At 37.1% G+C, this 12704-nt stretch overlaps 1 protein-coding gene across 10 annotated transcripts in view; it reads left to right on the top strand.

Moving 5' to 3' along the window:
• Positions 1-12704, top strand: part of MACIR (macrophage immunometabolism regulator) — a 169392-nt gene that overhangs the window by 74625 nt on the left and 82063 nt on the right. For 3 of the 10 annotated variants that reach the window (XR_011525650.1, XR_011525653.1, XR_011525649.1), the window contains 3 exons: positions 9256-9351; positions 9889-10017; positions 10640-10823. The exons of 5 other annotated variants lie outside the window; for them this stretch is intronic. Coding sequence is in view for 1 of the 5 variants with exons in the window: in XM_070571320.1 (XP_070427421.1) it covers positions 9256-9297 (42 nt within the window). In the remaining 4 variants the exon portion in view is untranslated. Of the gene's footprint in view, positions 1-9255; positions 9429-9888; positions 10018-10639; positions 10824-12704 lie in introns of those variants that run through there. 2 more of the 10 variants (XR_011525648.1, XM_070571320.1) reach the window with 2 other exon arrangements.

The following is a 12704-nucleotide window of genomic DNA, read 5'->3' as shown; positions in this document are numbered from 1 at the left end:
TCCTGATCTGATAGGATTCATGGCTTTATAAGTAAAGGAAGAGAAAGATTCTGTCCACGCACATGCACCGAGTAGAGACCGTGTGAGCACATAGTGAGAAGGCTGCCATCTGATGCCAGGAAGTGAGCCCTCCCTAAAACCCGACCATGCTGACAGCCTGATCTCAGAATTCTAGCTTCCGGGACTGTTGAGAAAATAAATTTCTATTGTTTAAGCCACCCAGTCTACGGTATTTTGCTGTGGCAGCCCAAGCAGACCAAGAGAGAAGACACACTTGGCAGCATGGGAGTCTGAGGATCTGGGTTCTAGTTCTCATTCTACCACTCTTAGCTCTTACGGCTCTAGAAGTTTCACGAGACCTCACCTTCCTCTCCTCAGAATGAGGGAGTAAGATTGACTCTTACGATAGTTTTAAATTTTTGAAATCTGTGATTCTAGTTCCATGAAATGAACTGCATTGCTGAAGGTCACATAGCATCATGCTTGAAGCAACCTTAAAGGCCTTTTTGCCTAATTCTCTCATTCAGTGGAAGAGGAAACTAAGGCCCAGTAGATTGGACATGACTTTCCCAATGTCACCCTGATACTCCTGGCAATGCCTGGAAAAGTAGTCTCTTCTTTGTTCCTCTTCCTATTACACTGCTGAGTGGGTTGCCAGCTGTTAAACAGGAATAATGTTTTCTATCATGGACCTATTTTATAAGGAAAATGTTGATAAGTTGGGAAATACTAAGCTCTTCAGAATAAATTCTTTTCTATCATATTGTGGTGATTTATGATGAAAATATTCTGTAAATGTTTTCTTTTAAAGTTACCTATTATTGCTTTTATTTCTAACCACTTATTAATAAGTAGCGCTAATATACATATATAGTAATATTTTATTTAAAAATTTGTTTTTTCAAAATAACACATGTATATGGTAAATAATCAAATAATACAGATGAGTTTATGATGAAAAGTTACGATTTCTCACCCATGCTTCTCTATTCCCAACTATTCTCCCCAAAGACAAGATCTTTTAGCTGTTACTTTTAAAATTTCTTTTGGAGATCACTTCGATAACTTTAGAGAATTGTGCTTATTCCTGTACTCCTCCCTAAATCAATAACCCACATCCATAGACTTACTATTAAGAAATTTGAGGTGATAATTCACTTATATTACTCTCCCGTCCCCATCCCCCATGCTGAAGTTTTGATATTAATATTATTTTTAGTTTTCCTAAACCTTTGTAATTCTTAAATGGTATCATAGAACTCATTCTTTTGGCAGGAGTTTTTGATTCCTTGCTTTGTAAAATGAGTACATCTAAGTAGTAGGACCCCTACTTCTTTCTCACTTTCCCTTTCCTATTTCTACATCTTCCTCCTCTCAGCTACACATTTGCTTTTACGTTGTCAAGGTTAACATTCACATTTCATTCTCCAACCACAAATGTATCTTCTATGCTTGTCCTGACCTTGACTGGAAATGTTGAAAACCAATAAAACAATGTTTAATATTTAATTTTTAAAGAATGATTTGGGACCCCAGATAGTCTGTACAAATGGATTTTCTGCAAAAATCAAAATTGAAAATTTGCTACGTAGGCAATTTTGCATTAAAATTTACATTTAAATTATAATAAGAGATAAATATGCCATTATTTTCTGCTTTGCTCTTAAAAAACGACTTAGCATAAATAAAATGCAAGAAAAGGTGTCATGAATATCATTTAAATAATTTTTTAAAACTGTTAATTTTTATAAAATCGGAATTTCTTTGGTTCAAAAGGTCTGATTAGAAACTGCATTAAATTGTATTGCTTTGAAAGTCTTGATAGTGACCTGACAACTGGTTTACTCAATGAATTCAGTAAAATTCTACCTTTAATATGCTTCTGCTGTGTGATGCTTAAAATTATTCCCTGTAACTAAATCAGAACCTCACTATAAGTCATCCTTAGAGTCACACCCAAAAGATTTCGTTATTGTTAAAAGCGTAGTTGCAGTAGTTGGTTTGGGATGAAGGGAAGACCTTGACCTTAATTATCTTCCGGACTGAATTCTGCTGTGTCCAGTGAAGCCTGTAGGAGGTTTCCGTGGGCTTTGGGTCAAGTGTGTCTATATTTTTAATTATTTCAATACGTTGCCTTTTTTTGTAGCCATATTTCCAGTGGTTGCTAGGGAGCTATTTGTATAGCAGGGACTACAAGACTCTATGCCTTTTTGATGAAAATATGTTCTTGAGCTTCCTTGCCTTTTTAGCATTTCATATCTTGCAGACATAAATCATAGAGCTGAGCTTAGCTCGCATAGCTCTGTATATTTTCACTTCCCCAAGAGTAGTTGTATCATTTCTGAGGTAGGAGGATCAATATGGAATACAGTTCTCTAAGTAAGGGCTAAACCAGCATCAAATATAGCACTGACGAAGCATTTAGCGGCTTCCTGTTTGCGATGTTCATCAAAGCTATAAAGCTGAGTAATACTAGGATTTGAACCCTGCAGAGGAGTGTATGGTCGCAAAATAGCTGAGACAGTCTTTGTACTTGTAATGGCGCCTGAAGGTTTCTGTTTTTACAGTAGATTGCAATGGAATTCCCTTTTAAGGCCCTTAACTCTTGATTAAATCACATTTCTCATTATGGCAAAATTTATTATGAACTAATGTCACTATATTTCAAAAGATTCTTCTAGATTATGAACTGCTAGAGAGCATTCATTATGCTTTATCTTCTTTATATATTCTAGAGGGAACTGCAGGATGTTTCTCATACGTGAGAAGATTGGCAGGGGCGTATTTTTTGCACTGTGCTAATCAATTTAGATGCATTATTTTCTTTAATTCTCATAACAAGTCTATGAGGGAGGCATTCTTTAGTCCCATTTCATGGATGAGTAACTTAAGGAAATGAAAGATTAAGTCACTTGACTAGAGGCAAATAGCTAGTTAAATGATAGAGCCAGAATTGGTGTGCCTGAATTCTTCCAGAATGTCATATGATTGGAATCATACAGTATATAGCCTTTCAAATTGACTTCTTTCACTTAATAATATGCATTTAAGTTTCCTTCATGTATTTTCATGGCTTGATAATTCGCTTCTTTTTAGCTCTGGATAATAGTGTGTTGTCTGGATGTGCCACAGTTTATTTATCCATTCGCCTACTGAAGGACATCTTGGTTGCTTCAAAATCCTGGCAATTATGAATAAAAGCTGCTATAAGTGTTCATGTGCAGGCTTTTCTGGGGATATGTTTTCAGCTCCTTTGGATACATACCAAGGAGCATGATTGCTGGCTCGTATAGTATGAGTATGTTTAATTTTGTAAGAGACCACCAAACTATCTTCCACAGTGATGGTACCATTTTGTGTTCCCAACAGCAACGAGAGTTCCTGTTGTTCCCCATGCTCTTGTCAGCATTTGCTGTTGTCGGTGTTCTGTATTTGGACCATTTAAATAGGTGTGTAGTAGTATCTTATTAATTTAGTTTGAAATTCCCTAATGACATATGATGTCGAACATCTTTTCATACGCTTCTTTGCCATCTGTATATCTTCGTTGATGAGGTGTCTGTTGAGGTCTTTGGCCAATTTTTTAATCGGTGGTTTGTTTTCTTATTTTTGAGTTTTAAGAGTTCTTTGTATAACAGTCCTTTATCAGATGTATCTTTTGCAAATATTTTCTCTCAGTCTATGGCTTATCTTCTCATTCCTTTGACACTGTCTTTTGCAAAGCAGACATTTTTAATTTGAATGAAGTCCAGCTTATCAATTATTTCTTTCATGAATTGTTCCTTTGGTGTTGTATCTAAAAAATCACCATACTCAAGGTTATCTGATGTTTCTCCTATGTTATCTTCTAGTAGTTTTATAGCTTTGTGTTTTACATTTAGATCTGTGCCTCATTTTGAGTTAATTTTTGTGAAGGGTGTAAGGTCTGTGTCTAGATTTTTTTGCAAGTGGATGACCATTTGTCCCCACACCATTTGTTGAAGAAAGTATCTTTGCTCCATTTTATTGACTTTGCTCCTTTGTCAAAAATCAGTTTCCTATATTTATGTGGGTCTATTTCTGGGCTTTCTATTCTTTTCCATTGATTTATTCATCTATTCTTTCACCAATGCCACACTGTTGTGATTACTGTGGCTTTACAGTATGTCTTAAAGTCAGATAGTGTCAGTCCTACAATCTTGTTCTTCAAGATTGAGTTGTCTATCCCAGATCTTTTGCCTCTTCATTACACTCTTTAGAATCAGTTTGTCAATATTCAAAATATACCTTACTGGAATTTTGATTGGGATTGTGTTAAATCTGTAGACCAAGTTGGGAAGACTGACCTCTTGACTATATTGAGTCATTTATGAACATGGAGTATTTTTCCATTTATTTAGTTCTTCTTTCGTATTTTCACCAGAGTTTTGTAGTTTTCCTCATACAGATCTTGTACATATTTTGTTAGATTTATACCTAATTTTTTTGGAGTGCTAATATAAATGATGTACTTTTAATGTCAAATTCTACTTGTTAATTGTTGGGTGTATAGGAAAGAAGTTGACTTTTGTATATTAACTTTGTGTTCTGCAACCTTGCTATACTCACTTATTAGTTTCAGGAGGGTTTTTTTTGTGGATTCTTCAGATTTTCTACCCAAACAATCATGTCATCTGTGAACAAAGACAGTTTTATTTCTTCCTTCCCAATTTGTATACTTTTTGTTTCCTTTTATTGTCTTATTGCAGCGTTAGGACTTCCAGTATGATGTTGAAAAACGGTGGCGACAGGGGAATGTCTTGCCTTGTTTCTCATCTTAGCTGGAAAGTTTCAGGCTTCTCATTATTCAGTATGGTGCTAGCTGTAGGGTTTTTGTAGATGTTCTTTATCAAGTTGAAGAATTTCCTTTCTATTCCTAGTTTGCTGAGTGTTTTTATCATGAATGGGTGTTGGATTTTGTCAAATGCTTTTTTTGGATCTATTAATATGATCTTGTAATTTTTCTTCTTAGTCTGCTGATGTACTGGATTACATTAATTGATTGTTGAATATTGAACCTGCTTTGCATTATCTGGGATAAATTCCACTTGGTTATGCTGTATAATTCTTTTTATACATGGTTGGATTCAATTTGCTAATATTTTGTTAAAAGATTTTGCATCTATATTCCTGAGAGATTTTGGTCTATAGTTTTCTTTTCTTGTAATGTCTTTGTCTGGTTTTGGTATTAGGACAATGCTGGCCTCATAGAACAACTTAAGAAGTATGTCTTCTTCTATCTTCTGGAAGAGATTGTTGAGAATTGTTATAATTTATTCCTTAAATGTTTAGTAGATTTCGCCTGTGCAACCATCTGGACCTAGGGCTTTCTGTTGGAAGGCTATTAATTTTTTATTTCTTTAACAGATCGGACCTATTCAGGTTGTTTGTTTCTTCTTGTTTGAGTTTCGGTAGATGCTGTCTTTCAAGGAATTGGTCCATTTCATCTAGGTTATCAAATTCGTGGGCATAGAGTTTTTCATAATATTCTTTTATTATCCTCCTAATACTCATGAGATAGTAATGTCCCCTATTTCATTTGTTATATTAGTAATCTATGTCTTCTCTCTTTTTTTCTTAGTTAGCCTGGCTAGAGGCTTATCAATTTTGTTAATCTTTTCAAAGAATCAGCTTTTGGTTTTGTAGATTTTGTCTACTGATTTCCTATTTTCAATGTAATTGATTCCTACTCTAACTTTTATTATTTCTTTTCTTCCACTACTTTGGATTTGATTTGCACTTCTTTTTCTAGTTTTTTAAGGTGGAAGCTTAGATGATTGATTTTAGATATTTCTTCTTTTTTAATGTATGCATACGCTGTTATTAACTTCCCTCTATACACTGCTTTCACTGTATCCCACAAATTTTGATATTATATTTTTATTTTCATTGAGTTCAAAATATTTTTTAATATCTCTTGAGATTTGTTTTTTGACCCATGTATTATTTAGAAGTATGCTGTTTAATCTCCAAATATTTTGGGATTTTACAGCTATCTTTCTGTTATTGATTTCTAGTTTAATTCCATTGTGGTTTACAGGCACGCATTGTGTGATGTATTCTATTCTTTTAAATTTACTGTGTTTTATGGCCCAGAATATGGTCTATCTTGGTGAATGATCCCTATGAGCTTGAGAAGAATGTGTATTCTGCTATTGTTGGATGAAGTAGTCTATAGATATCAATTATATCCAGTTGATTGATGGTGCTGCTGAGTTCAAGTATGTTCTTATTGATCTTCTGGCTGCTGGATCTGTCCGTTTCTGATAGAGAGGTGTTAGAGTCACCAAGTATAATAGCATATTAATCTATTTCTCCTTGCAGTTCTATCAGTTTTTGCCTCATGTATTTTGGTGCTCTGTTGTTAGACACATACACATTAAGGATCATTATGTTTTCTTAGAGTATTGACCTCTTATAATTATGTAATGCTCCTCTTTATTCCTAGTAATTTTCCTTGCTTTGAAGTCTCTCTGAAATTATGATTACTACTCCTGCTTTCTTTTGATTAGCATTAGGATGGTTTATCTTTCTCCATCCCTTTAGTTTTAATCACTGTGTTTTTATATTTAAAATGGGTTTCTGGGGCCCACCCAGTGGCGTAGTGGTTAAGTTCACATGCCCCACTTCAGCAGCCCGTGGGTTCAGGTCCTGGGCATGGAGCTACATACTATTCATCAAGCCATGCTATGGTGGTGTCCCACACACAAAATAAGGGAAGATTGGCACAGATGTTAGCTCAGGGACGATCTTCCTCACCAAAAAGAAAAAAAGAAAGAAAGAAAAGAAAAACTGGGTTTCTTTTAGAAAAAGTATAATTGAATTTTGTTTTGTGATCCACTTGACAATCTCTGTCTTTTAAGTAATGTATTTAGACTATTGACATTTAAAGTCATTATTGATGTAATTGGATTAATATCTACCATATTCATTACTGTTTTCTGCTTGTTTCTCTTGTTCTTTGCTCCTATTTTTGTCTTCCACGCTTTTTCTGCCTTTTGTGGTTTTAATTGAGCATGTTATATGATTTGATCTTCTTTCCTTTCTTAGCATATCAATTATAATTCTTTTTAATTCTTTTAGTGGTTGCCCTAGAATTTACAATATACAGTTACAACTAATCCAAGTCCACCTTCAAATAACACTATACCACTTCATGGGTAGTGTGAGTACCTTATAATATGTACAATATATTCCTAATCCCTCCATCTTGTCCCTTATATCATTACTGTCATTCATTTCACTTATACATAGGCATCTGTATGTATATATGTATACATAAGCATACATAATAGAATATATTGTTGCTAGTATTTTGAACAAATTATCTGTTAGATCAATTAAGAATAAGAAAAGCAACAGTTTTTATTTTACCTTCACTCATTTCTTCTCCAGTACTCTTCCTTTCTTTATGGAGATCCAAGTTTCTGAGCTATATTGTTTTCTTTCTCTCTGAAGAACTTCTTTTAAATGTTTACTGCAACAAACTTTCTCAATTTTTATGTGTTTTTTATTTCTCCTTCACTTTTGAAGGATAATTTCACAGGGTACAGAATTCTAAGTTGGTGGCTTTTTTTTCCCCTCAACACTTTAAATATTTCACTCCATCCTCTTCTTGCTTATGTGGTTTTTGAGGAGAAGTCAGATGTAATTCTTATTTTTGCTTCTCTATAGATAAGGTGTTTTCCCCCTCTCTGGCTTCTTTCAAGATTTTAAAAAATCTTTTATTTTCTAAAGTTTGTATATACATATATATACATATATATATGCATTTGTCCTGCTTAGTGTTCTCTGCACTTCCTGGATCTGTGGTTTGGTGTCTGACATTAATTATGAGGAAATTCTTAGTCATTATTGCTTCAGACATTACTTCTATTTCCTCCTCTCTTTCTTCTCCTTCTGGTATTCCCATTTTTATATATATATATATATATATATATATGTTATACCTTTTGTAGTTGTCCCACAGTTCTTAAATATTCTGTTCTGGGTTTTTTCCAGTATTTTTTCTCTTTGCCTTTCAGTTTTTGGAGTTTGATTGTCATATCCCACGCTCACAGATTCTTTCCTTAGCTGTGTCCAGTCTACTAATGAACTCATCATAAGCATTTTTCATTTCTGTTACAGTTTTTGATTTTTAGCATTTCTTTCTTAGAATATCCATCTCTCTGCTTATGTTATTCATCTGTTCTTGCATGTTATCTACTTTTTCCGTTAAATCTCTTGGCATATTAATCATAGCTTTTAAAAATCCCTGGTCTGATGATTCCAACTTTCCTGCCATATCTGACTCTGGTTTTGGTGTTTGTTCAGTCTCTTCAAACTTTTTTGCCTTTTAATATGCCTTGTAATTTTTTGTCAAAAGGTAGACATGAGGTACTGGGTAAAAGAAATGGCAGTAAATAGGCCTTTAGTAATGTCGTGGTAAGCTGTACGGGGAGGGGAAGTGTGCTATAAGCCTATGATTAGGTCTCAGTCTTTTGGTAAGCCTGTGCCCCTGAGCTGTGAATTTCACTAGTGCCTCTCGGTCCCCTGACACTTAGTTGTGACAGGAGGCCTAGAGGAGGATGGAGTTGGGCGTTTCTCTTCTCTCAAATAGGTTATGCTCTGATAAAACCCCAGAAGGTTAGGCTGTAGAGAAATAGTTTCTCCTGAGGACAGGCCTTATTAATAAGAACAGAATGCTCTGGTGTATTTCAAGATAGTTCCTCTTCCCCTCCCATGATGGAATTCTCTAATATTCTCTGATAGTCTCTGTGAGGACCTTGAAGTAAAACTCACAAAAGTGTGGGTGCCATTCTGTGACTGGGTCCCCCTGGAGTGTTTTACTCTCAGAGTTGTCCACACTGAGCTTCCAGCCATTCGTCAAGTAAAGTTCAGGTTTTCCTACCCTGGCACTGGTTCTCTCAGAGATAATTTGCTGTGGCCACCTGGCTGTCTCTTCAATTTTGGGGGCAGCAGTTTGTCCCATAAACTCATAGCTCTGATGCATCTAAGAAGAGCTGTTGGTTTTTCAATTTGGTTCAGCTTTTTGCTTGTTAGAATGGAAGGATGACTTCTAAGCTTCTTAGATGCTGGACCAGAAACCAGAAGTCTGCCTACTCTTAATAACCGTTATGCCTCATGTTTTCCCACTAACTATTGATTGACTTGAATTCTGTTGCGTGGTGTCTTAACCTTGGTCATCTAGGAAGCAGAGTCTGAGTTAAAGTCTCATGTTCTATTATTTCATTGCAGAGTTCAATTCCAGGGAATAAGAGGGAGAGAAAAGGGGAGTGAGATAAAGACGGAAGAAGAGCCAATATGAAGATGTGTCATGAAACTGGCCACCTGGTATTGGGCCCGATTGACTATCCAATTTCAAGGGGCTCTTGAAGATGTCATATAAATGATTACTTTTCAGAAGAGTCTAGGGGGTGTGGGTGTCAGTAAGAATTTATCTGCTGACTCAGTCTCTCATTTGTCACAGTTTTACTCCATAGTTTCTCTTTTACGCCACACTTTTGAGTTGTCCGTGTATTGGCAAAAAAACAAAATGAGTCCCATGGTGTTTTAGTTTGGGTTTTCCTGAAAGCAGAGCTTGAATAAGGGCTTCAGTTAATTGGGGTTCAAGTAGCTTGTTTGGAAAGTGATGCCAGAAAGCAGGAGTGAGGGATTTGGGAGAAAAAGACAATAATAGGAATGCATTATTGAGGTCTCTGCTGTAAGCAGTAGGGGCTCTATTCCATAGCAACTCCGAGAAATATACAGAATGCCTCTCAAATTATCCATGCATAAGATGGGAGGCTTGGGCATTTACCCACTGTCTCCCATCCCCCATTTATTTAGAGTTGCCCTTGTGGGCTATAACTCTCTTCCTTTTCTGGGCAGTGCTTACATGTAGACCAAGAGGACTTCTGGGATTTTGGAGAAGGCTACCAGCTTGTGGAAAGCAGAGATTTGAGAAGTCAGCATGAGTCTGAGGTTGTGTACTGCCCACCACAGAGGTGGACCAAAGAGGTGGGCCATGGATTATCGGATGCCTCAGGGAACAGGGACCCTTGGGGCAGATGGTCAGAGTAGTATTTCTTTTGTGGGATAGTGTGAGAGTGGGTCTCCAGAATGGTGCTGACATACTGATTTTGACTGGCTCATGTTGTTTATATAGTCAGAGCCCCTCCTAACAACATTTGCCCAGGACTCCACACACCCTAGGGGGAGCTCTGCCTCTGTGAAGCAGATTGGAGCCATGCAAAATTGACTGCAGTAGCTGTAGCTGGAACAACAAAAAAGTAACAGTGAGGGGACTTATAGTGTCTTATAGGAGGCAACCAATATCCTAGGTGAGGTGCCTTTTCAGAAAAATTTTTTAAAGAGTATTTTTAGAGTCTGTATTTCTCTATACATATGTAATAACATTTGCAAAAATTTTGAGTGAGTCAACATGTGGGGTGGATTGCAAAATGTGGCTGCAAATTCTTTTCATCATGGAATGTATAGTCCTGCCTTTGAGAGTTGGAGTCTATTTCTCCACCCTCTTCATTTGGATTGGCAGATAACTTTTTCCTTCTAGTTTATAGCTCTCTAGATCAAGAGGAGTTGTACCACTGAAGCTAGTGTTGTGACTTACTTTGACCAATAGAATGAGACGGAAGTGAAATTTTCCATTCTGGGACCTGAGCATCTAGATGTCTTGCAGCTTCTGCCTTTACCCTCTTCATTGAGACCACCAAGGAAGAGAGGCCAGTCCAGCCTCCTGGGGGATGAGAGGCTATGTGAAGGAATCAAGGCATCCTAGCTGATGGCCACCACCTACTCCAAGACATGTGAGTAAAACCAGGGTGGATCCTCCAGTCTGGCCACCTCTCTAGGTCAATGAAATCACATGACTGAGTCCAGGCAAAACTAGACTGGACTGTCCAAGCCGTAGAATCATGGGGAATACTGAATGATTGTTGTTTTAAGATATTCAGTTTTAGGTGGTTTATTATATGGCAACAGATGCCTAACATAACATGACCAAAATCCTGATAGTCTTTGGAAGCATTTTTATGCCTCAACTAAGTAGATGACTAAATTAAATGATGTGTTAATAAATTTGCAAATACTAATACGGTTTCATGGTGAGTTTCATAGAGTTCCTCTTCTGTATTTAACCAAGGAAGGAACCACAAATGAGGAGTCGCTTTCCCTGCCAGAAAGTAAGCTTATGAAAATTACTCCTCAGTGAAATAAAAGAGCAAATTGTACCTTAAATTTTCTGTGTAACTACAAAGAACAATTTATATGTATGAATTCTTGGCTTGTGGGAAAAGAACATCATCAGTTGAGTGACTGTCAGGATGTGCTTGTGTAGATGGCACAAGTTTCTACTCTGATCTGATTCTAAGTGATTTTGTGGTTTAGCAGTCACTAGCACTTACTGAAAGAGTTTGAGGGAGTGGAACTCTGCTGTCTGAGTAGGGACTGGGTTGTGCTGGTGGTGTTCCAAAGAGGTTCACAGAAAGTAGCAATGATAGGACAGGAGAGGAGAAGCCCTAGAAAATAGTCCCTTATCTTTTTGACTTTGCTATGATGTCCAGAAATCCAGAGATACCACATTTCCTTCTAAGGAGAGAGAAGTCTCACATTCTGCCCCTCTAACTTGTAGCAGCAGAAATTTGAGTTTGATTACAAAATGAAAGAAGAGAGCTGATGGATTTTCACAAGATCGTTGGTTAAAAAAATCCTTCCTGAGTAGTGTTGGGTACTCTAACACTGGTTGTTTGACCAAGTGGTACATATAATATCTAGATTATGCAAATTGGTAACTCATGGGCCAAATCTATATACTTTTGGGTGTATTTTGTTTTGCCTGCAGTATGTATGAACATAGTGCTTTACAACAATTGAGCTGCCTTTTAAAAATCTAAGAGCTTTCACACAAAAATCTGTACTTTTGGGGGCTGGCTCCATGGCATAGTAGTTAAGTCCAGTGTGATCTGCTTTGGCAGCCTGGCCTCATGGGTTCAGATCCCAGGCATGGACATACGCGACTCATCAAGCCATGCTGTGGTGGCAACCTGCATACAAAATTGAGGAAGATTGGCACAGATGTTAGCTCAAAGTGAATCTTCCTCACCAAAAAACAAAGGAAAACATCTGATCTTTCAGCATCTCTTGAAAACTGGATGATCTGGGCACAGATCTGGAGTGAGGGACAGCACCCATGTTAGACAGATCCCACATTCTCCAGCCAGCAGGCTACACTCATTACCTTACAGTCTGGTTGCTGTAGGCGTGTGGCAGCCTTTATAGACCCCTTTCAAAGGGGCAAGAAGCTTGGTAATCGGGACATAATTGACTATTTAAATAACAATAAATGGCTTGATTTCTCATAGGTGGAAAATGATCATAAAAAGTGATCTACACACGAAATGTCCATTTTAAGTCATTTACACTACTGAAAAAGCCCAGTTCAGGCAGGGTTCATAGGTTTAGATAAAACGCCTTTAGAGAGAGCTTCGCCGCTGATAAAGAGATGCTCCCGGTCTGACAAGAGGAAGGGAGGAATCCATGGTTTCTGGGAATGAAAGAGTACCTGTGCTTTACTTTTGGTATCCCCCGGGCAAAAACGCTGCCTGCTGAGTCTGGGCAGAGAGAACCACAGACAGCTCCCCCAAAGAAACAGCGAAGACCTACAGACCTGAGGGACCTGTTGAAAAGGA

Source organism: Equus przewalskii, chromosome 13 (genome assembly GCF_037783145.1).
Source record: "Equus przewalskii isolate Varuska chromosome 13, EquPr2, whole genome shotgun sequence".
NCBI classification, from domain to species: domain Eukaryota; kingdom Metazoa; phylum Chordata; class Mammalia; order Perissodactyla; family Equidae; genus Equus; species Equus przewalskii.
This window is presented reverse-complemented; position numbering and strand designations above follow the sequence as displayed.